At 45.4% G+C, this 24627-nt stretch overlaps 1 protein-coding gene, 1 long non-coding RNA gene and 2 gene segments (V, D, J or C); all 4 read right to left on the minus strand.

The window, feature by feature from the left end:
- The window catches only part of LOC125117476 (uncharacterized), a 34435-nt gene extending 17361 nt beyond the window's left edge, over positions 1 to 17074 (minus strand). Inside the window, exons 1-3 of one of the 2 annotated variants that reach the window (XR_007132632.1) lie at positions 16225 to 17074; positions 15065 to 15328; positions 8467 to 8931 (exon numbers count right to left, since the gene is read on the minus strand). This is a non-coding gene — a long non-coding RNA (uncharacterized LOC125117476). Of the gene's footprint in view, positions 1 to 8466; positions 8932 to 15064; positions 15329 to 16224 lie in introns of those variants that run through there. The other variant, XR_007132631.1, reaches the window with a different exon arrangement.
- On the minus strand, positions 16 to 1340 carry LOC125117463 (uncharacterized). Of its 2 annotated transcripts, none has more exons than XM_047763365.1 (2): positions 1017 to 1340; positions 16 to 680 (listed from the first exon to the last, which is right to left on the minus strand). In XM_047763365.1, the coding sequence occupies exons 1-2, from the start codon at positions 1123 to 1125 to the stop codon at positions 103 to 105; spliced, it is 687 nt and encodes a 228-aa protein (XP_047619321.1). In that variant the 5' UTR covers positions 1126 to 1340; the 3' UTR covers positions 16 to 102. The 2 variants fall into 2 exon arrangements, with proteins under 2 accessions (XP_047619321.1, XP_047619320.1); XM_047763364.1 differs by having other exon boundaries at positions 50 to 683; positions 1017 to 1337.
- On the minus strand, positions 4937 to 6661 carry LOC125117474 (T cell receptor beta variable 19-like). The segment is given in 2 exon segments: positions 4937 to 6270; positions 6404 to 6661. Coding segments are annotated over 2 exon segments (384 nt in total).
- Positions 17075 to 17730: 656 nt separating the features above from the next.
- Positions 17731 to 19350, minus strand: LOC125117473 (T cell receptor beta variable 7-9-like). The segment is given in 3 exon segments: positions 17731 to 18482; positions 18607 to 18840; positions 18945 to 19350. Coding segments are annotated over 2 exon segments (429 nt in total).
- Between the last annotated feature and the right edge of the window lie 5277 nt (positions 19351 to 24627).

The following is a 24627-nucleotide window of genomic DNA, read 5'->3' on the forward strand; positions in this document are numbered from 1 at the left end:
ATCTGCCTATAGAATTATGTGTTGATGTATGGAAGAATATATGATTAACCTGCGGCAGAGTCAGAAGGAAAATCCAGGCTTTGTCATTTTCAGCCCAAGGAACTACTCCATATCAGGTGGCCATTTATAGGCCCGGCTCCATTCCCATTGGCTAGTTCTCAAACACCAGACTTTCTCCACACTCCATACTTCGATTTTGTTCCCCATCTTTCTCTCTCCAGACACACACCCACACACACACCTCACAGTCAGAAAGGCTGTGGTTTTTCCTCCCTCCACACCCTCCAGGGGCCTCTCCCCTGGGGTGGGTGGGGTGGGGGAGGGGGGCTGCCGCAAAGGTTCTTGTTTGGCTCTCTGATCTCTGCTCAGCGCTGTGTCACTAGCGCCACAGACATAGAGGCTGCTGTCGGCAGGATGCAAGCTTCTCACCACCAGAGATGAAAACGTTTGGTTTGGGTGGCTGATGAGAAACTTGGCGCTGTTAAAACCTTTTTCGTAGGTGGCATTAGAGCCCATGTTAGAAGTTGCTATCAACAGGAGGCCCTGTTCTGGGAATTGATGATACCAGAACATATTTATGGCTTGAAGGTCCACTGTACGGCACTGGATGGTCACAGAGGCACCGCTCTTACAGATGGCCCTGTCGGGATGTTGAGAGACGAGGGCGCCAAACCCGTAGCCTGCTGAGACAGAGGTCAAAGAGATGAGCAGCCGGCAGGACCAGGCGGACCGGACCACGGGCAGAAAATCAGCCTGGCTCCCTTCCCTTTCTCACAGCTCCCAGGGAATCCCACTGGGTTTCTGAAGTCTCCTGTCCTACTTCTTAGGGTCATAACCCTCACCCCCCCCCCGCGACTGGTGGCTTCTCGCTTTACCCTCTCCACCTCCAGAGAGCGTGGAGGTCCCCTCTTGTTTTGATCAGCCTAAAGAATCCACAATCCCCGGCTCCCACCCGACTCGCGCCCACACACATACACACATACTCGCCCAAGCTACTCAGGCAATAAGGCTCTTACTGGGTCCCAGAAGCAGCAGAAGCACCAGCATCTTCAGGTGCTGGCCTCGCACCACACCTCTCTGAAGGAAGGTGCGACCTCGCCCCCCAATCTTCTGTTCTCCACCCATAGAAGGCGGGTGGGTTGCCTACTAATCCTGCTCACTACTCCGCCCCCTAGTGGTCGTCGTCTGTGATGGCAAATGAGGTCCATGACATCTTCCATGATGCCAGAGACCACCTAGGGGTCGTCTTCCTGCCAGAGAACGACACAGACATTGCTGGAAGGGGTCTTGGAGACGGTCGAGCTCAACCCCTGATTGCACAGAACATAAGCCGAGAAACGACTTAAGTTTTCATCCTTATATATGTGTGCAGCAAATGACCTTCTACTTCTTTCTTTACTTCTGTAACCTACTCTCAGTGTAACTAAGACAACTCATGACTGTTAATCACTAGAACTACGACCGAACATAAGAAATCCTAGGCTAGAGGCTCAGCATTTCTTCCCACTGATAAGGGTGCTTTCTCATCTTCTCAATGAAGGACTTGCTTCGTGACTACTTTATGTCAATTCCCCCATGTTGATGGACTCCACACTAAAACCTCTATGTTTTATGGTCGATACGTCTGTGTAAATCCCTGTGGCGGCTACGAGGATAATTTATAGCTATTTCACCATGATGCAGGGCACAAGATAAGCATGGGCCAAAGGAGGCAGGTCCTAGGAGATTTAGAGAATTATTTCTGCTTTGAACATGCTAGAATATTTGCTTTCCATGGCTCAACCTTGGAAATATTTAGACATTTCAAAGAGACTGAGGACTTTTCTCCAAAGCTTTTCATTTTATCACCGTGTTCAGGTGTGCTTTCACTTAATATTTAGTTCTTTCTACCTGGAATGGGTGACTAAGAAAGGTAGAATTAAGGCTTGAGCCATCAAATTATATTTATAATATAGGGTCAGATTTTATCACAGAAAATATAATTATTGACATACTAGTACTATACACATAACACTGACATCTTATTAAAGGGCATCTGACATGCTCTCGTGGCGATATTTTTATGATTGAAGTAGACGACGTTAGAACAGGGCCATCTCCCATTCTAACTGTCCTTTTTCTGCAAAGAGTAGCGGAAGGTACCTTGTAATGGATTACTTCTGGCACAACATCATGGTATATGGGATGAGGCCAGAAGCTCCCTTCTCCAAAGAAAATCTGTGGACTCCTGTTGAGGACCACCAGCCATCAGGTATATGCTTGCTGTGTTTTATATTACCGTATCAACTTGAACGAAGGAGGAAATACATTTTCCAGAACTTTCTTCATGGTACAGTTCTTATTAGAGTTGACCTCAAGAAAAATATTTGCAAATGAAGCACATGTCATTATGCTCTGCAGTCAGAATCGGTCCAAGACAGTAAGGAACAGGATCAGAAGTCCCAGTTTTTCACGCTATGGTAACTGCTCTTCCAGGATGGCACCCAGATCAACCACACCTTCCGCATCCAAATTTCTCTAACTGCCTGCCCCTTGAATCTGGGCTGGCCTGAACGGGGTAGAAGTGATGCTATGACTTTCCCGCCTGGTCATTAGTAGCCTTGTAGATCCCACCTGCGTCTGTTGAATGCTTACTCTTGGGGAAGCCAGCCACTACGTAGTAATTTTAACTACCCGAGGCCACCATGCCATGAAGAAACCCCCCGAAGCACATTGAAGGGCTGTGTGTAGAAAGAGAGACATGCTGGCTGGTCCACAGCTATTCCAGGCATCCCAGGTGCAGTATCAGGTGGGTGCCTGAAGAAGCCATCTTGGACGTGCAGGCAACCTGAGCCTTCAGGTATCGCCATCATCAATGACTTCTCTGACACGACTCGTGAGAGACCCCGTGGGAACTGCCCCGCCCAGCCCACTCAGCCCAGGGAACCATGAGAGATAATACATGTTGAAGTCACTGCATGGAGGGGGTCACTGTCAATTGTTGTTTTCCTAAGCTAAGTGAGATCTAAAAGGCTCAAACCTTGTGTGTACAGCTGAGGGAATTTTCACAAATGAGTGCCACCGAGATCAAAACATAGGCCATTTTCAGAACCCCCCTTGTGCTTCTCTCCAAGTAAATTAAAAATGCCCTCAAGTGTAGACTCTATTTTAACTTCATAAAGGATGTACTCTGTCTTCTTTTCTGTTTTAACATTCTGCTTATGAGACTCCTCCATGATTTTACAAATAATATTTGCTTTTTTTCTATATTTTACTCTATTATTTCATGTAGCTCAATGTATTTATCCATCCCACTGTTAATGGACAGTTGAGTGTTTTCCACTTTGAAGTCATTAGGAATAAAGCTGCTGTGATAGGAAGGGATATGTGAGAAAAACATAATAGTTCCTCCCAATTCTGGGAGATTTAAGTTTGTCCACAGTTAGCAGATTGGCTTTCTGACTTGTCTAACTTACTGATCGCTTTCAGTATACTTAAATCAGAAAACTATGTCTACGGTGCCCAAGAAATATTAGTTACTCGATTATATGGTTCTCTACATTGTTCTCCCTGGGTAATAGGTAAAATGGCTTCTTACAACTTGCCAAGAAAATATTTAATGATACTTTAACTTTTTTTTTTTCTTTTTCGGGCCACACTTGCAGCATATGGAGATTGCTAGGCTAGCAGTCAAACTGGAGCTGCAGCTGCCACCCACAGCCACAGTAACATGGGATCCCAGCTGTGTCTGCCACCTACACCACAGCTCATGGCAATGCCAGATCCTTAACCCACGGAGTGAGGCCTGGGATTGAGCTTGCATCCTCATGGAGACTAATTGGGTTGGTTACCACTGAGCCACCATAGGAACTTTTTGTTTGTTTGTTTTTTGTTTTGGGGTTTTTTTTTTTAGTATTTTAACTCTTGATACTGTCATCTCCGACATTAACTCTCTTACAACTGGGAATGGGAGCTATCATGGGAATGGGCACTGTCATGAAATTGCACAGCTAAAGTATTCTTTTCAATAGCAGGACCATTCTGAAAAAGCAATTGGCTCAACTGTTTTAGAGTGTACATCTTAAAAATCAAGTAAAATCTCTCTGCTCTGTTCCATAAACTCTTCCACTGAGAGAAGGAAATCTGTATCCTTTCTAGCTATGCCCAAGATAAAGAACAACAAAACAGCCTCTCTCTTACTGTCCTCTCTTTAATTTCCTTTCTCTCATTGGACAGAAAGCCTCATCACTTCCCATAATCCCTGGAACATGTCTTCCACATGGGAGCAGGTCACTCTAGGGGTTGTGTCTCGTGCTGGTCCATGACATTTCAGCGGCTCAGGAAATGTATGATCTGGAGGTAGCTGTGAACACCATCTGGACAAAGTAAAGGATCTTAGCTGCACCTCATTCCCAATGGTTTTCTTACTATTTCAGAGAAGACTGGGGCTTGGGGGCCCTCATCTCGCCACATTTTTGAGATTTTAAATCCTCTTCAGGGGTTATAATCTCTTTCCCTCTCTGTTTTCAGTATTTGGGTCTCAGCATGAATATATGGGAGAAGAAAGACAAAGTGAACACAAAATTCAAGAAGAGATCCCAATAAAATCCCCAGAGCCAAGTCTTTTATGTAATGGTTGGGGACTCCTCACATTTTCCCAGAAACTGTTTGTCCCAAGAGGGCCACATGGAAGAGACTGGGGCTCTTAAATTCTTTCCAAGAATTATTATTATTATTATTATTATTATTATTTGTGTGTATGTGTGTGTGTGTGTGTGTGTGTGTGTGTGTTGTCCTTTTAGGGCCTCACCCGCAGCATATGGAGGTTCCCAGGCTAGGGGTCAAATTGGAATTGTTTCTGCCGGCCTACACCACAGCCACAGCAACACTGGATCCTTAACCCACTGAGTGAGGCCAGGGATCAAACCCGTAATCTCATGGTTCCTAGTTGGACTCATTTCTGCTGCACCATGACGGCAACTCCAGAATTATTTAAAACCTATACTTAATCCAGCATTTTCAGCTGTATGTAATGGGAGGGTTAGTCTGAATAATGCAGACTGTCATTCATTTCTAGAAACAGAATTATGTGATTTGTGACAAAATGATGTCCCAAGAATGAGCACCACTTCCCTCCGCATGTGACAGGTGACAGACCCCAAAGGAAAAGAATATACCGAAAACATAAAGACCATCTGCAAAATAGCACCGACCCCCTGTCTGCTTATTCGTCACGCAAATGTTTCTCTCAAGCCAGACTCTCTTCTGGTGCCAGCCCTGCGTTCACAAGAGCCTGCTTTGGACTTTCACACACACACACATCCAAGGAAGGTCCACCAGAAATTTTGCTTAACTTTGCTCCACGCATTTTTCCAAATTTCCTCCTATTGCCATATTGTGGGGAGGAGGGGTGGAAGCAATCATCTACTCCTGATTTTATCTCATGATTCTCTCTCGCCACAGTTCCCTAAGCCTGTGCTTGTCCGTTTGGCAAAATCCTACTCATTATTAGAGCTTCATCTCACATTTTGCCTTTTCTCTGAAGCCCTTCCTGATGTCACCATCCAGTGATATCAATAAAAGCGCACATTATGTGATTCTGGATTACAGTGTTTCTACACATTTCTCTCCCCACTAGGCTTTTATTATCTTTCTGAAGGAAAGGACCATTTTCTGGTCACTTTTATTTTCTAAATATTCGAGAGAAAGAGCTGGGTGGTAAAATTAATCTCTCCTCCCTCCTATCTCTCTGATGTAGAGATAGAGCTACATAGATACATGCCATTTAAAAAATCAACTTAGGGGTATTTCATAAAGCTGGACAATTCTGCCATTCCACAAAGCATGTTGCTCCAGCAGCTGCTTTGGACACCTGGTTGAGGAAGAAGAAAGTGGGTTGATCAGGGTTCTGAAAACAGAAAACCCCACCACCTGGTGGGGAAGCAGGGCTTAGGACCTATTTATGTGCACAGAGGAGGCGGCTTTGCTTCACTGTGTCAATACTGCTGGCACAGAGATACAGAGATGTCTGGTTCTTCTGCGTCAATGTCACAGTAAGAGGAAAGAATGCCTTCTTCTCCCGAGAGGCATTGTAGCCTGAAGCTATGTCTGCTTTCTGAACATCCGGTACAGCCAGTGAGAAGTAGATCACTCTCAGCCCTTGTCCTGGGTCCTGTCGGTACCAGTACATGGAGTCGTGGTTGAAATCCTGTTTACATTCCAAGGTCACCTCTTGCCCTTCCTCTTTGAACAGGTATTTTGGGGTCTGAGTGATCCCACCATCTATGGTGCCTATGGAAGAAAGGGAGCAGCTCTGGAAACATGGCCCACGAGGTCATCTAATGCTGCTGCTGTGAGGGAAAGGCTTAGCACTGGAGTTCAGCACCTTCAGGGAAGGACTTTGCTCCCAGAACCCAGGACTCACCTGCTCCAAGGAGACAAAGGGCCACACAGCAGATCACCTGGTTATCCATAGTGGAAAGGGGGTGTCCTTGTAGCTCTGAGCACAAACGAATGAGGAAAGAAACTTAGCTCTAGGATTCCCCTGTTGTCATGTGAGGAATTTGTCATAAGCCTAGAAAGACAGATCCTAGAGATAAAGACAGGCTCCCTAATTTGGCAGATAAGGATATTGAGAATGAGGATCTGAATCACTTGCACCCCCTTGTGCCTCCCTCCTCCAGACTCTGCATTTTGTCTGGCCAGAGCGGGTGGCACCACCACAGTCCCAGCCAGAGCCTCACTCTGATTGGCTGGCAGGCTTTCACCTTCCTCCTTCTGGTAACATTTGATCACTGTGGGGACACAGGTGATGCTCTGGGTCCACAAGAATGTAGAATTTGATTTTACTCCCACCACTGCCACAGTGACGGCTCCAGAGCTACAACAGACGAGGAACAGAGCCAACATTATGCCGAAACTGCCTCCCTCATTCTTAGCCTGTGTATTCTGCTATTTAGCCCTGAGAGTCAAGAGTTAAACATTAGAGAACTATCGCCCGTGCCCAAATCTCTCATGAAGTTCTCTTAAGACAGACCCCATCCCACAGTCCTGGGTTAGTTATGGCTATTTGGGTTAGTTATGGCTATTACTTGTTGTAGAGAAGATTTCTTTTAGCCTAGAAAACTTGCTCGTAAGCAGAGAGAAGGATGGTAAAGTAAAAATAACTTCTAATAACTTGAAGTTTTGCAGGAGCCTTACTCCCCCACATGACCAAGCAGAAGCACAAAGAGATGTTATGCTTCCCTTGCAGGCCAGGTGGCTCCAAGAAGACTACCACCGCCCTTACCCTTGATCTTAAATCCTCCCACTTCCCCTTTTTCCTTAACCTAAAAGCAGCCTAATTTCTATTCCAAGTTAAAAGGGTTCTTTAGGACTTTAGTCCATCACCTTCTCAGTCTGCCGGTTTTCTGGCTAAAGTCACTATTCTTTGTCCCAACATCTTGCCTCTTGACTTACGGGGCTGTGGTGTATGCAGTAAGAGCTTGGACCAGGTAACACGATCTGATGAGCCAGCCAGGAGCCCCACGGCTGATAGTGAGCTGGCCCTGGCTCCCTTTGCTTGTCTTGGTGATTAAATTCTACATTTAAAGCATGCAATAGAGAACATGACAGAGAGCAAGATGTAAAGAGAAAAATGTTAGTGAATAAATATTTAACAGGACAAATTATGTCCAGTTTTTAAAAATCTTTACTGTTTTCACGTGTGAGAGTCGTAGTTCCTGAGCTTGGCCTGGGCTGTTCCAAATCCTCCCCGATTTCCATCATTATCGCTCAAAATGCTTCACAGCCAATTTAAATAATGAAATATGTCACCTTCCCCTGCCAGTGGCTGTTTCTGGGACAGGGCCTGGAGCACGTCTGTGCCTGGAGAGGGCGGGACTGCACTGACACGAATAAGGAGCTGGCACAGAAACACACTGAAGGTCTCCCCACTCTGCCAGCTGTATCTTTAACACACTGGGTCCCTCTTTGGGAAAAAGCATTTGTTTGCACTCCTGACTCATCCATGACTTTTTTCCTTCCTCAAGGTAAATCAGGAATTTCAGATCTTCCTCCAGAAGCTGCTGCTACCAGTGAGCATTACTGTGTTCCTTCTCTGGGTTGCATCTCAGTGTTATCTCCTGGCCTTTCCCCTGGACCTGGTATCTTGGTTTCTGAGTGATGCCAACACTCATGGGTCCTCAGAGAAGAAGTAATTGTCGAGACCAAATCTTAATAGCAAAGGACGTGAGTGCTTCACAGTGAAGGAACCCACGACAAGTTCAAAAGCCTTTGAAGTCTCCTGCATTCATTTAAAAATTCACATGAATTTTGCTTCTTACTCCATAACATAATTACTTGTTTTCGTATAAAGTCAACACCTTTCAGAAAATCTTTGGGCACCATCGAAGTCCAGGGCATATTAAGACACAGCTATAGAGTTACAGATGGAGACCAGGGAGGCAGATCCATTAGCTCAGGGGCCAGATCACCCCCAGCAGAGTAGCCTGGCGCCCGTGGCAGGGCTGGGCATGAAGGGAAGCCTATAGGTTGGACCCTGGAAATGTGCATCCACTCACTCGGGGAGCTGGATCTCAATGCTGCCTTTCGGGAGGTGGGTCTTCCTGTGAGGTCACTGTTTCCACTGGGTCCTGTTGTCTCTGGAACTAACCTTGTGCTTCAGTGGAATGGGACATCTTTTCTTTTTCTTAACTATACACACAACTCAGTTTAGTTTGCATCAGTATGGAGAATAGTGTTTCAAGATGGGTCACTTCGTTATTGATCCTTAGCTTGCGAAAGAGTTGTTACCACTTTCCTCTCCACTTTTTCTTATCTTCGGGTCCTTTATTTTCCTTTCAGGGGTTCCTGTCACCTTTCCATTTTCTGTTATTGAGCAGAGGTAACTAGGTACCACGTGTGATAACTAGGTACACATATTGAGAGACTGGGAAGTGGAGACCAGGATTTCTGGCCAAAAAAAAAAAAATAGGACACGATTTGACTCAGTTTCCTTCTTTCCTCCATTTCAGAGAAGCAATGGTTTCAAGCATTTTGAGGGAAACTTATTTTATGGTTTATAATTCATGCTTCTCATCTTTTGTATTTCTACTCAAATTTTTGATATAAGCAATTCAAAGAATAATTCTTAGAAAAACTATAAACGCTTCCTACCACCTCTTGTCCCCTGATCCTATTTCTCTATTTGGGTTAATTTCTTTAATCATTAATGGAATACCTATGTTTGAGGGATCTGCCTTCTATTCTTCTGTCCTTCTTTCCCACCCAGTGGCAGTAACTAAAAATTATATGAAAGGAAGAAACAAAGAAGAATAAGGTGCAATCCCACCCTATTAGAATTTACAGGCTCCCTGGAGATGTAATCTGTATATCTAGTATGCTCTAGGCTTGGAATAATAAATAAGATTATATTAACTTTAAATGTCCATGGCTCAAAGCCTTCTTTTATTAAGAGGAGGATCCTAAGGCGCCCTTCAAAGGGTCTCTGGAGTTGCCGTGAGCTGTGGTGTAGTTTGCAGACGGGGCTCGGATCCCGAGTTGCTGTGGCTCTGGCGTAGGCCGGTGGCTACAACTCCGATTCAACCCCTAGCCTGGGAACCTCCATATGCCGAGGGAGCGGCCCAAAGAAATCGCAAAAAGACAAAAAAAAAAAAAAGCTGATACGCAATACAAAGTAGACAACATACTCTCCAATCCACAATGATATCTCTTGAAAACATATCCTTTTGCTTTTGAAAACATACTTCTTTCACTCTGAAATTCAAGCTGGAATATTTGAATCTTTTTAGGCTGAGCTGCCAGATTTTTTTTTTTTTTTGTCTTTTTACAGCCGCACCTGTGGCATATGGAGGTTCCCAGGATAGGGGTCAAGTCAGAGCTGTAGCTGCTGGCCTACGCCACAGCCACAGCAACCAGGATCCGAGCTGTGTCTTCAACTTACACCACAGCTCAGGACAACACTAGATACTTAACCCACTGAGCAAGGCCAGGGATCGAACCTGTGTCCTCATGGGTTGTTAACTGCTGAGCCATGACGGGAATGCTATGCCAGATATTTTTTTAATTGAGCTAATAATGAACAAGACATAAATTAACTTGCCATTTCCAAGTGTCCAATTCAGTGATTTTCAGTTTGTTCATAAGGCTGTGCAACCATCACTAACATCTAATTCTGGAAACTGCTCTAAAAAAAAAATCTTATACCAAAGAGAAGTCACTCCCCATTCATTCTTCCCTGAAGCCCATGGCAACCATTGTTCTGCGTTTTGTCTCTGATTGTTGATTCTCAACAATCGCTATAAATGGAATCATATAATATATGCGCTTTGGTATCAGGTTTCTTTCACTTAGCATATTTTTTCAGTTTATCCATGTTATAGCACATATGAGAACTGCATTCATTTTAATAACTGAATAATAGTCCATAAAACATTGTGTTAATCCACCCATCAGTTGATAAATGTCTGAATTGTTTCTGGTTTTTTTTGTTTTTTTTTTTTTAGTTATTATAGACAATGCAGGTCTGAACACGCATGTAAAATCTTTTCTGTGAACACATGCTTTCAATTGAAATTGCTGGCTTTATATGGAAATTCTACTTTAACTTTTTGAAGTATTTTCTGTATGTTTTACAAACAGTGGCTGTAATTTTTTTTTTTTATTGCTTTTTGGGGTCGCATTCGCAGCACTTGGAAGTTCCCAGGCTAGGGGTTTAATTGGAGCTGTAGCTGCCAGACACAGCCACAGCCATGCCAAATTCGAGTTGCCTCTGTGACCTACACCATAGCTCACGGCAATGCCAGATCCTTAACCCACTAAGCAAGTCCAGGGATCGAACCTGCATTCTCATGGATGTTAGTCAGATTCTTTTTCCACTGAGCCATGATGGGAACTCCCAGTGGCTATAATTTTACATTCTCACCAGCAATGCATAGGGGTCCCAATTCCGCCACATCTGCACCAAAATTTGTTATTATATGTCATTTTTATTAGACCCGAGTGGATGTGCAATGGTATCTTATTGTGATTTTGATTTCCTTAAGGATTAATGGTGCTGAGCATCTTTATATGTATGTATTGGCCATTTAAATATCTTCTTTGGAGACTGTATTTAGATCTTTTGTTCATTTAAAAACTGCTTTGTCTTTTTTATTGTTGAGTTCCACGGTTCTTTATACATCTGGATACAAGTCCCTTGTGATTGTAAGATTTACAAATATTTATCTAATTTTGGAGGTTGTCTTTACCTCTCTTGAAACTGTTCTCTGAAGTACAAACTTTTTTTTAAGTTTAAAAAAGTCCATTTTATCTGTTTTTTCTTCGTTGCCTGTATTTGTGTCATATTTAAGAAATCATTGCATATTCCATTGTGGTGACAATTTATATCCTTTTCTCCTAAAAATTGTATAATTTTAGCTCTTACACTTAGGTCTTTGATATATTTGAGTTAACTTTTGTATATAGTATGAGGAAGGAATGCAACTTTATTCCACATGGATACTCAGTTTTCCCAGCACTGTTTGTTAAAAAGACAATTCTTTCCTAGCTTAATGGCTTTGCGCTCTTACCTAAAGTCAATTCCCAATAAATATATTGATTTATTGGAGAACTTTCAATTCTATTTCATTGATCTATAGTCTATTCTATTCCAGTATAATACTCTCTTGATTTCTGTAGTTTTATAGTAAGTTTTGAAAAGGGGAAGGGTGAGTTGCCTAAAGTTTTTCTTCTTCAAATTATTTTGACTAATTTTAATACCTTGTACTTCTATATGAATTTTAGCATCCGCTTGTTGATTTCAGGGAGAAGAAAGGTAGCCAGAATTTTGGAATTAAGTTTTGCCATCTCAACCATATTCACTCCTCCAACTGGTGATCTTGAAATAGGTTTCTATTTGGTAATTATATGTCTCTTAAAATAAAAGTGAAAACATGTATTTACTTTTACTTCATCAGAACAGTATCTCTGTTATATATAACAAGATTCAGTAAGGAGGGCTAATAAAATAAAATTGTTGATGAAAATAACATAGGTAAGACTGCTTTTTTTAATCTACACTGTCCCCTGCTGGGGAGGAGTGTGGAAGGAAAAATTGCAGTGTGCGTCTACTTGGATGTACGTGTGTGTGTGTGTGTGTGTGTACATTTGACTGTGTGTGCAAGCCTTGAAATGCAGAGCAGCAGTGGGTGAGGCCTCTGGTCATTAAAATGGGAGAAAAAGAGTGCGTTTTTTAAAATGTTTTTTTATTCTAAGGATATGATGAGGATACCTCAAATGTACCTCAGTTTCATAATGACCCAAACTGACTTTCTCTGTTGAAAACTCTTTCATCTGCGAGCCCTAGATTAGCTGACTATCTTGTTACTCTTGAAATCTGTGTCAATCTTTGTCTTATTCTCCTTCACCTCTTACAACAGAAAGTGTTAAAATTCCTTTCATTCTCTATCTTAGTCTATTCTCTCTCTCTCTTTCTCTTTTTTTGGTCTTTTTAGGGCTGCACCCACGGCATGTGGAAGTTCCCAGGCTAGGGGTCGAATCAGAGCTGCAGCTGCCACAGCCACAGCAATGCAGGATCCGAGCCAAGTCTGTGACAGCTCATGGCAATGCAGGATCCTTAACCCACTGAGCGAGGAATGGATCGAACCTGCATCCTCATGGATACCAGTTGGATTCTTAACCTGCTGAGCCACAACCAGAACACCCCATTCTTCCCCCACCCCGTTTTTTTCCTTGCAAATCATCTTTTTTGTTCATGGACAGGGCTAGGGAGGTCGGGCAAGGGGGAAGCCATTCCGAGGACACGATTCTCCCCTGCCGTGCCCCCACCCTCTACCTCCCTGGCAGGGCAGGTCTGAGGGGCTGTCTCCACTGGCCACCCAGAAAAAGAGGGTCACCAGTGGCCTCTAGGTGCCTCCACCCTCTGAGAGGCCCCATCCCCCACCCCCCCTTCCTCCCAGAGTGCCCAGTGCTCCAGGTCAGCCTGCGGTCCTGCCAGTACTGGCCCAGTTGCAGCTCCTTGGGGCCCCAGGAGCCCTGGGCGGGGGAGGTGGCAGAAGAGGGGCCATGATAGTGGGAGTTGAGGCCACTCCTCACCATGGGGCCTCCAAGAGAGTGGTGCTGGAGGAGGCTGGAGCCAGAAGGAACCTCAGGAATCCATCCAGAAGAGGGAATATTGCCTTCAGGGCAAAGCCCTACTGGGGTCATTTCTTTCAGCTCAATTTTTTTTTTGTCTTTTTAGGGCCACCCCCATTGCATATGGGAGTTCCAGAGCTAGGGGTTGAATCAGAGCCTTAGCCACCAGCCAATGCCACAGGCACAGCAATGCCAGATCTGAGCCGGGTCTGCAACCTATGCTACAGCTCACAGCAACACGAAATCCTTAACCCATTGAGCGAGGCCAGGGATCAAACCTGCATCCTCATGGATACTAGTCAGGTTCTTAACATGCTGAGCCACAATGGGAACTCCTCAGTTCATTTCAATCATGATTTCTACTTGGGACCCATCTGTTTGTTAAAGGGTGGTGACTCAGAGCCTCGAAGTCTTAGGTTCCAAGCCTGACTCTCTTCTTGCTGGTTGTTGACCATGGACAAGCCACTTAACTGTTCTGAGCCTTAGCTTCCCATCCAGATCACAGCAAAGTCGCCCCATTGTCTAGAGAGAGTAGCATGGAGGGAAAACTCGAGCACCATGAGGGTGGCATCCAGGCCCCAGGATGGTCAGGATCAGGGCCGGCCCTGCCAGGTGCACCGTCTCCAGCGAGGCCCACTGGGCCCGAAGCTGATCCTTTCTGAGCCACTGCTCCAGGTCACCGGCACAGCCCACCAAGAAGCAGACCTTCAGGATGCTGCTCAGGACAGAGACGCCACAGGCCCCGACGAGGCCTTGTAGGAGGGCGTGAAGGAGGCCGGAGCCCCACTCAAGCCCATTCTCCCCTCTTTGAGCTAGGTCCTGTTCTTGGACAGTCATTCAAGAGCCCGATTTTAGCAAGAATCCTGTGAGTTAGTTGGCCAGAATCCCCCTGCTCAGTATCTGAGTACCTTCCACATCTGACGAAACTCCTCATCCCCCACCGACCCCCAGATGACAGGTGATCACCCTGGCCCTTCTTTGGCAAGCACCTGTTAGCTCAGTTTACCCAGAATCCCTCTTGACTCCCGAGGTTTCCTCTTAGTATTTCTCAGTCTCCGGATGCCTCCCCCTTCCCTGCTCCTGCCTATAAATTCCCACGTTTCCTTGTATTAAAGTTGAGCCCCATCTGTTTTCCCCACTGCAAAACCTCATTGCTATGGTTCCCCTGAATATATTCTGCCCTATCATTTTAACAAGTGTTACAATTTTCTTTAGGAGCTCCCAGGATGGCACAGTGGAAAGGAATCCCACTAGTATCCATGAGGATGTGGGTTCCATCCCTGGTCTTGCTCATTGGGTTAAGGATCCAGCATTGCCGTGAGCTGTGGGGTAGGTCGTAGATGTGGCTTGGATCCCATGTTGCCATGGCTCCGATTCAACCCCTAGCATGGGAACTTCCATATGCGACAGGTCTGGCCCTATAAAGACCAAAAAAAAAATATTTTTTTCTTTAACACAATTCACTGCAATATTAATAACCGAATGGAAAGATGCAACAGTTTGCATTGTGATCTACAATGGCCACACAGTTTGTTGTCCAAACCAGACCCCTTTAGAATGTAAAAGAGGGTGCTTTTTCATTTAATTTAATTTTATTTTATTTCTTTTTCTTTTTCTTAGGGCCGCACCTCCTGTGGCATATGGAAGTTCTCAGGCTCAGGGTCAAATTGGAGCTGCAGCTGCTGGCCTGTGCCACAGCTGGAGCCACGCTGGATCTGAGCCTCGGATCTGAGTTGCATCTGCAAACCACGCCACAGCTTGTGGCAACACCAGACCATCAACCCACTGAGTGAGGCCAGGGATCAAACTCGCATCATCATGATATTATATTTGGTTCTTAACCTGCTGAGTCACAACAGAAGCATCAAAAGAGGGTGCTGTTAATAACTATGCCAGGACAACAGGCCTGAAATCAGGGCCACCATGTCAACCAGAGTGTTTGATCACTTACCTGATCAACTCTCTGAATGCTCCTTCACTGTGAGCCGGCAGCAGTGGGACTGCAGGAAATATGCGCTATTTTCTTTGGCAGGACCGCATCGAAGGTCAGGGTCCAGATCGCGGCAGGGATGCTCCACAACGTCCCTCCCAGCCAGACATCCTCTGGATTGGTGTTGTCTACAGGCACAGCCATGCTGTTATGGCTAGATGGTCACGACATGTCTTCCTGGGCAATCCCTGGTGGTCCCAGATGTGGTAAAAATGGACATCTATCCTGAGTCAAAAAATCATAGGCTCGTCAGATCTTGGAGACAAAATCAATGGTGCAAGTGTCTCGTTTTATTTATTTATTTATTCATTCATTCATTCTTTGTAGGGCCACACTCGTGGCGTACAGAGGTTCCCAGGCTAGGGGGCAAATCGGAGCTACAGCTGCCGGCCTAGGCCACAGCCCCAGCAATGTGGGATCCCAGCCATGACAGACCTACCCCAGGTCTCACGGCAATGTCAGATCCTTCACCTACGGAGCAAGGCCAGGGATCGAAACTGCGTCCTCGTGGATGCCACTCAGATTCGTTTCCCCTGAGCCATGACAGGAACTCCCAAGTGTCTAATTTTAAGAAGGCAAACACTGAGTCTCGGAGCATTGAGGGCACCTGCAACCATCTTACCGCTTAAAAAATAAATAAATAAAAGCCAGAGTTGGGATAAGGAAGCAGGTTTCCTGACTCCAACTCCAGTGTCTGTGGATCTGGACCCTGTAAGAGCGAGGGGAGACCTTGAGGGTGTGAAATCCTGGAGTAAAAGGCCATCCTCCCCTGGGCAGCTACAGGGATTGGATTTCGGGGAATAGTCCCTGAGTGGGGATTGTTAATTAGTGTCTCCCTGGCTCCCCTGCCCCTCCCCTCAAGAAGGCTGTGGTTTCTGTTCCCTCACAGTTGTTCCTATTTAATCACTTTCCTTAAAGTCAGCCTGTGGAGGAGGCAGGCCTGTGATGAAAGGACTATCATAAACCCACAGTATCAACATTCTTTTTTGTGTGCGGGGAGGGTCACACCCGCAGCATATGGAGGTTCCCAGGCTAGAGGTCGAATCAGAGCTGCAGCTGCCGGCCGACGCCACAGCAATGCAAAGATTCGAGCCACATCTGCAACCTACAGCACAACTCACCGCAACGCCGGATCCTTAACCGACTGAGCAGGGCCAGGGATCAAACCTGCATCCTCATGGATACTAGTCAGGTTCGTTACCACTGAGCCACAGCCGGAGTTCCCAGTATCAACATTCTGCTGTCCACAAACACCGAGTCCTCGCCTCTGTGGGGCACAGGGATGCAGAGCTTGCAGGGAGTCGTATTTGAGGTAAACTCAGAATCTTTGAGCGTTTCTCAGACATCAACCTCAGCTATCTGATCTCTGTACTTGAAAAAAAAATTTTTTTTTGGCTGGGGTTGTGGGGGGCTTCATTTCTAAACTTGCAATTCATAGGCTGCCTAATTCTGTAATATTTTTAGGAATTTCAAAACCCCACGTCCCAAAGCATGCCCTTTGCTAGCATTTAAGAGATCATTGGTGGTCTAGCTCCCTGCCAGGAGCAGCTGGAGCCAAAGCGATCAAGCAGCTTCTTTCTTCTGGGGCAGAAAGACAGGGAAGAGCCTTTTCAAATGTCTTCCTAGAGATCAGGAGAGACGAGGAGCCAGTGACTGCGAACTGAAGGGAGCTGGCCCAGCCCCACGGCACCAATGTGGCCACAGCCCAGGGACACGCCTCGGAGTCCCAGGCTCCGTGGGATGGTCAGTATTGTCAAATGCTTCGATAATGTCTTTGATGACACCGAGATGCCCAAAGAGAGGTTTTTCAGCTGCGTGTCCCCGAAACTCACCCCGTAGCCTAGAGATTCAGCTTGTGGAGCTGCAGGATTCTGCCGTGTCTCTTTTTGCCAGCAGTGGATCCACAGTGATAAACATTAGTTTTATTAGGTAATTTTTTTTTTTTTCTTTTTCGGGCCACACCTGCAGCATATGGAAGTTCCCAGGCTAGGGGTCTAATCAGAGCTACAGCTGCCGCCCTACACCAGAGCCACAGCAACGCCAGATCCGAGCTGCGTCTGTGACCTACACCACAGCTCACGGCAACGCCAGATCCTTAACCCACTGAGCAAGGCCAGGGATCAAACTTGCAGTATCATGGTTCCTAGTCGGATTCATTTCCACTGCGCCACAACGGGAACTCCCCTGTATCTTGCTTTTGAGAGATACATTTGTGCCTCTAATTGGTTCAGAGATTTCTATCAGGTAAAATAGTTTAAATACATTGTGAATAATGCATATCCCAGGCAATTCATTTGTCTTCAAAGCTGGCACAAATTTTTAGCAGTTCTAATTTTCCCGCTTGATAAGAAAACTGTAAGCCAGCATTAACATGCCTGTAATGGCGCTTTCTTTCTTTTTCTTTCTTTCTTTCTTTTTTTTTTTTCTTGGCTTTTGTCTTTTTAGGGTCGCACCCGCGGCATATGGAGGTTCCCAGGCCAGGGGTCTAATTGGAGTTGTAGCTGCCAGCCTACACCACAGCCACAGCAACACCAGATCCGAGCCGAGTCTGCAACCTACACCACAGCTGAAGGCAATGCCGGATCTTTAACCCTCTGGGCGAGGCCAGGGGATGGAACCCTCCTCCTCATGGATACTAATTGGGTTCATTAATCACTGAGCCAGGGCAGGAAACTCCTGGAGGCACTTTCTTAAGAACAAGACATTCAGGAAAGTGGGGTGACCTCTTGCCTGGGCCTGCCTTTTAACATATTTCTAAGTCTCCAACTTAGATTTGGAAAAGAAAAAAATAAATAACCTAAGAAAAAAGTTCCTATGGATCTATTGAAGAAAGAGAACGGTTGATTAAGGTGATTCTGGGAAATTACCACAAACTAAAGGTCGGGTAAGAATAACCACTTTTTGACTCTTGGCCTAACTGTCAATAGGCTTTGTAGGTTGAGGCCCAACTTCTTTCTACAGCAGAGATCATGAGAGCCATAAACCCACTTCCTTTCATGGTTGGGGGGGGGGGGGTCTGCAGGAGGCTATCGGATCTGGGAAACAGGTTTATGAGCAGAAGAGAGGCAAGGTTTCAGCTCTGTGTCTCTGCTGCTGGCACAGAGATACACGGCTGAGTCCCCCAGGTCTGGCAAGCGGATGCCAAGGGAACAGAAAGAGGTGTTAGGCCGGCTGCCTTTGAAGTTATCCGAGGTGTCTTTCTCACTGTTAAAATCCTCATCATAGTAGTAAATCAGCAGTTTTGGTGCTTGGCTCGGCTTCTGTTGGTACCAGTACATAGCATCATGATTCATATTCTGAAAACAACTCAGGTTCACAGGTGCGCCCCGTCTGGTAACCTGGTATCTTGGGTTCTGAGTGACCATGGCACCCATGTGACCTGCAGGGAGAGGAGGATGACTTAGGGACAGGGTTAAGAAGGAGAGGGATGTTGCTGCTGTGACAAAAGGCATGGAACTGGGGACAAGAGAGAGTCCGAGGTGCCCTTTCTGGTCAGGACTCACCTGCTCCAAGGAGACCAAGGGCCACACAGTAGAGAAGCCTGGGACCCATGGCAGGGACAGAGCAGGAACAAGGCATCTGTCTGTTCCAGACTCTGACCTCTGGGTTGAGAGGTGCCCTGTCCCTCGTAGGTGGATCTGCCTGTGACGCTGCTGTCTATGTCCCCAGGACAACACCGTCACTGTGCTGTACACAGCTTCCTGCTTGGCTGGGGCGGCTGGGGCGGCTGGGCGTGGCTGGATCAGGGATACAGCGGATGGGATGTTCCCTTAGTTGCCCCCGTTCTTGTAACTGCCCCATTTCATCCCAGCCTCTTCGTCCCACTCTTCTGTGCTTTTACCCTGTAAGGCCGTTCAGAGTTTCCTCAACGCATGAATAGCTTCTGCTGAAGTCTCCCTCACAAGCCTGCTGAGATAATGGCTGTGTTTTGCTGCCCAAGGCACAGCTGGAGGACTGAAGACTGCAGACCTCCCTCACCTTAATACAGAAACCCAGCCCTGCAATCTTTCTCTTGATGTCCATGTTTCAGAGAGTATCAAGGAAATTTTCTACAACCTTTGGCCATCGTGAGCACCAGAATGTCTCCTTGCAACCAATAGAAAAGAAGCAGAGGGCCTAAAGCAGCCTTTCTACACTAGAAAGACCTGGCCACAATTAGTCACAGCTCCTTTTAGATCAGAGCAGCAAAGAAGAAAAGCCTGCTGTGCTTCACACCAGGATAACACACACACACACACACACACACACTAAAAATACAGACTTGCATATGGATTGGAAGTTTGGGATTAGCAGATGCAAGCTGTGATCTATAGAATGGGTGAACAACAAGGTCCTGCTGTGTGGCACAAGGATCATATCCAATATCCTATGATAAACCATAACAGAAAAGAATATGAAAAAGAATAGGTATTATATATATGTGTGTGTATATATATATATAACTCCTATATATATAGGAGTTCCTCTTTGTGGCTCAGCGGAGATGAACCTGAATAGTTTCTGTGAGGACACAAGTTTGATCCCTGGTCTGGCTCAGTGGGTAAAGGGATCAGGTGTTGCCCTGAGCTGCGGTATAGGTCACAGGCGCAGCTCAGATCTGGCACTGCCTTGGCTGTGGTGTAGGCCCCGTGGTGGCAGCTCTGATTCACCCGCTAGCCTGGGAACCTCCATGTGCTGTGGATGAGGCCCTAAAGAGACAATAAAAACAAAAATATTAAAGTACATAAAATGTGGAAAAGATATAAAACCTGAATCGCTTTGCGATACAGCAGAAATTGACACAACGTTGTAAATCAACTATACTTCAATAAATTACAAAAAAAATAGATCTGCATAGATCGAGTTCTGTGTGAGGAGCCCCCAAAATTCCCCAGACCATAGATATCCCCATCCAAATTTTCTTGAAATATTCCTGTATTTCAAAAGTTAATTCTGCTTCCTCCTCTCTGCTTTTTCTTGAGGCAAGAAGCACCTTGGAAGGATTGCTGTTCAGGTCTGCTGGGGGGTGGGAGGAGAGTGGGGAGGGGGTGCTTTTGCACAGCGAGATCAGGACTCTGAATCACTGTGACTTGGGCGCTAGCACAGAAATAATCCCCCGAGTCCTCCAGCTTCGCAGAGTGCACCTTCAGAACCGAAGAAGTCCCTTCGGTCCTTTCAGCTGAGAATCTTTCTCTGGGCATCCCTGACTCATCCTGGACAGAACTTTCCAAGAAGGATACCAAAAACTTCATTTCTTTCCCCACAGCACGTTGATACCAAAAAAGATACTCATGTCCAGACATTGGGTCACATCTCATACTCACAGCCTCCTCCTTCTTTATGACCCTGTGGCTGGGGAACTGAGTGACTCCAGCTGATAGGTCTTCTGTGGGAAAAAAACAAGAACCTTCACGACCGGAATGGACAGGGAAAGAGGTAATGGAGCTTTTCAGGCGTCCCAGGACTCACTTGCTCCCAGAAGACAAAGGAACACTAGGCTGAGAAGCCTGGGAACCATGATACAAATGAGAACTTTTCCTGGTGAGGGAACTTGTGAGTATGAGCAGAAATGAGAGCCAGTCCCTGTCCCAGTGCCTCTTTAAGGCAGGCGCTGCTGGCAGTGACACCACCCTGTGAGCAGACACCGCAGTCTCAAGAGCGCCATCTAGAGGAGAAGCATAGAAGAAAGAACAGCCTCAGCTGACGCGTCAAGGAAAATACTACACAGATTTCCAGAATCCTCTGCATGCAGTAACCTTCTCTCCAGTCTCTGCCCTGTGAATTGTGCTTTGACCTCCGTATGTTTCCAGCTCTGGCTCAGAACTCCCTTACAGAGCTCACCAGATTCTGCCTGGTTCCCCTCTGGGGCCACAGCCTGGAAACCCCATGCGGGCAGTGAGATGGGCTCTCCCAGTGCTCAACCTGTTTCCCACCCCCCCCCCCTCAGGGATCACTGTCCTAAGCTGCCTGATTTCTAAATCTCAGCAACGGATGTTTCATATCCCCATGAATCCCTCTGGGTTGGAAGCAGAAGTCCATCCAAGACCTATGCTGAATTTCTTCAAGTCAGGGTACCCAAGGACTTCAATGGTTAGAGATTTTTTTTGTTTGTGCAGTCCACACAAAGAGTGCAAAATTCTGTTCTATACACAAAACTGTGTACACACCCCTGTGTCCTGGTGTTTTGAGGTCAAATGTGTTTTCCTTTAACCTCCCAGGCCTCCCCAGTCTCAACAGGCTGACTCAAGAGTTAGTGATTAGGAAATATTGCTACAGCTAAAAACTAGTAACAACAGTCTCCATGGTGTTATGGCCCGCTTTGGCCCACTAACTTAGAACCAATCGTTGCTTTCTAGTGAGCGTTGTGTTGCACCCGTGTTTTCTTTTCCTTTGAAGCACTCCCTAGTGCCCCCTTCCATTTGTGAGCCGTCATCACTGCAGAGAGAAGGTCAAGGTGTGATTACCCCAAAGACCACAGAAACCATCACCGGACCAACTGACGTCGGCCTTGATGACTCTGAAATGGTCTATGGAGGTAGAAGAATGCAAGCCCCCTCATCTTTATCAACAGCCCTGTTTTCTAAAGCTGAACCCATAAAACCCCTTGCTGTCCCCTCTCGAGGGAGGACACAGTTTTGAGGGCATTAGCCTGCTGTGGCCTCCTTCGCCTGGCAAAGCAATAGCGCTATTCTTTCTGTACCACCCCAAACTCTGTCTCTGAGACTTAATTGGTGCTGGTGTACAGAGACCAGTTTCAGCTACACACACATCTGAGACACAGCCGGCTCACGTTCCCCTTTTATTTATCACTCAAAGCCTGACCAAACACACAGCCTCCTAATTGCATATCTGGGTCTCTGGGTTATAACACTTCAATGAGATCTGTGAACATTTCAAAGCTCCAGGATTAACACAGGAGCTGTAATTAGTGCTCCTAGGTCATCTCTACAGTATGGGTATGAAAACACCACCTTCACCTGCAAAGCCTATGTCTGGTCTGCAACCTTACAGATCATTATTTCTTTAAATTGCCCTTATTCCTCTGCCTATAAGCTCTCTCTTTTTTCTTTAAACTGGTATATTTCTTTTTCCTTTCTAGATTACCCATATACTGTGTGTATGTGTGTGTGTGTGTGTGTGTGTGTGTGTGTTTTTATTACTCAAATGAATTTATCACATCTGTAGTTGTATAATGATCATAACAATCCAATTTCACAGTGTGTGTGTATTTAATTGTGAGTGTTTAATTTTGGAGATTAGGAGTATTTCAAATTTACAAAGAAAAACAGACCAAGTCCAAAGTAGTCATCTCCTTTCTGTCTTCCTTTAGTCCTTCTTTCGTTCCCACTAACTAATGATACAGGTGACAGCTTTCTCTTTCCTTACGCAAATGTATATAGCAAGACAAAGACAGACTCTGAGATACAGAGAACAAATTAGTGGATGCCAGAGGGGAATGGGGTGGAGAGAGGGATAAAGTGAAGAGAATTAAGAAGTACAAACCATCAGATATAAAATGAACAAGTCACAAGGATCAAACCCACAACCTCATGGTCCCTAGTCGGATTTGTTAACCACTGAGCCACGACAGGAACTCCTCTAGTGAAACTTAAAACACAGACCCATTTAGGACCAAATGCCTCTGAAGTGCTGCGAACTATCATAATATGTGGGCTGTAATAGAGCAGCTGCAAAATAAAATGATGGAATTTGAAAGTGACCGCAACCAAAATTAATTCTAAGTGATTTCTGAATTTCAAGGCAACTTCAGAGAAGAGTATGTGGCCATGGATCCCACACAGATATGCCCAGGTATTGTGTATATTTTAACAGGCAGAACTCCATACCTTGGGAGGCCCCACTGTGGGCTCTGTGGTTTTATGAATCGGGCAGCCTGGAGGGGACCCAGAGCTTTCTAGGTTGACTGTCACAAGTTTGCACACAGAAGCCACCAACGACGACTACACTAAAGAGAAATGTAGTTAGATTATCTAAATCCCATTAGATAAAGAATAGAAAGAATTCAAATATTTCTGAAGAGTTCAAAAACATTTTTTTAAAAAAGCGTATCTGGGTCGACCATGTTTGATTTTCTATTCCTTTAGTTCTTCGCATGTATACCATGGACACAATAAAGAGGAATGTTTTGTGGAAGTTGAAATTATTAGTATTGAAAATGAATCTGGGAGTTCCCTTCGTGGCTCAGTGGTTAATGAATCCGACTAGGAACATGAGGTTGCGGGTTCAATCCCTGGCTTTGCTCAGTGGGTTAAGGATCCGGCGTTGCCATGAGCTATGGTGCAGGTTGCAGATGCGGCTCAGATCCTGAGTTGCTGTGGCTCTGGCATAGGCCTGTGACTACAGCTCCAATTCGACCCCTAGCCTGGGAACCTACATATGCCACAGGAGCGGCCCTAGAAATGGCAAAAAGACCTAAACAAAGAAAGAAAGAAAATGAATCTCTGGGGGAGTTTCCGTCATGACTCAGCAGTAATGAACTCGACTAGGATCCATGAGGACATGGGTTCAATCCCCGGCCTCACTCAGTGGGTTAAGGATCTGGCATTGCTGTGAGATGTGGTGTAGATCACAGCTGTAGCTGCTGTGGCTGTGGCATAGGCCAGCAGCTGTAGCTCCAATTCAACCCCTAGCCTGCAGCCCTAAAAAGCCAAAAAAAAAAAAAAAAGAATCTCTGGGAATGTAAAATGATACAGCCACTTTGGAAGATAATTTGGCAGGATCCTACGTAGGTCAGAAGCTACAGCTTCTATTCGACCCCTAGCCTGGGAACCTTCATGGGCTGTAGGTGTGGCCCTAAAAAGCAAAAATAAAAAATAAAAAAATAAAATAAAATAAATAAAATGGCGTGGGTGAGATTTCTGCGGTGTAGTAAAAGTTGTCTATCTTGATTGTGGTGACAGTTATATGAACCTACATCTGAGACAAAAATGACGTAGAACTGCTTGCACACTTTGAGCCAATGTCAATTTCCTGGTCTTGCTAGTTTAGCATCACTGGGTAAGACATGACCTTGGGTGGAAACCGGATGAAGGAGGCTGTGGACCTCGTTGCTCTACATTGCAACTTCCTGTGAGTCTACAATATTTTAAAATGAAAAACTAATTTCAAGAACCAATCTTATGGTTACCATAGATGAAACTATTCCAGGGAGAGAAGAACTGGGAGAGTGGGAATAAAATATACACACCATTATATAAAATAGATGATTAACAGGAACCTACTGGATAGCACAGGAACATCCACTCCATAGTTTGTGATAACCTATATGGGAAAAAGAGAACGGATATATTATAACTGATTCACTTTGCTGCACATCGGAGACTAACACAGCAGTGTAAATCAACTAGACTCCAAAAAATTTTTAAATAAAAATAAATGAAAAGCTAGGGGAAAAAAATGAATCTTTGAAAAATGTGAAAAAACAATGTTTTGTTATAATTAAGGCGATTCTTAAGGAAAACTCAGAATGAGAAGGGTTAGAAGAAACTGGGAAAGGCTGGGAGGGTCTGAGGATTTAACGAGGG

This window comes from Phacochoerus africanus, chromosome 16 (assembly GCF_016906955.1).
Source record: "Phacochoerus africanus isolate WHEZ1 chromosome 16, ROS_Pafr_v1, whole genome shotgun sequence".
Classification (NCBI taxonomy): Eukaryota; Metazoa; Chordata; class Mammalia; order Artiodactyla; family Suidae; genus Phacochoerus; species Phacochoerus africanus.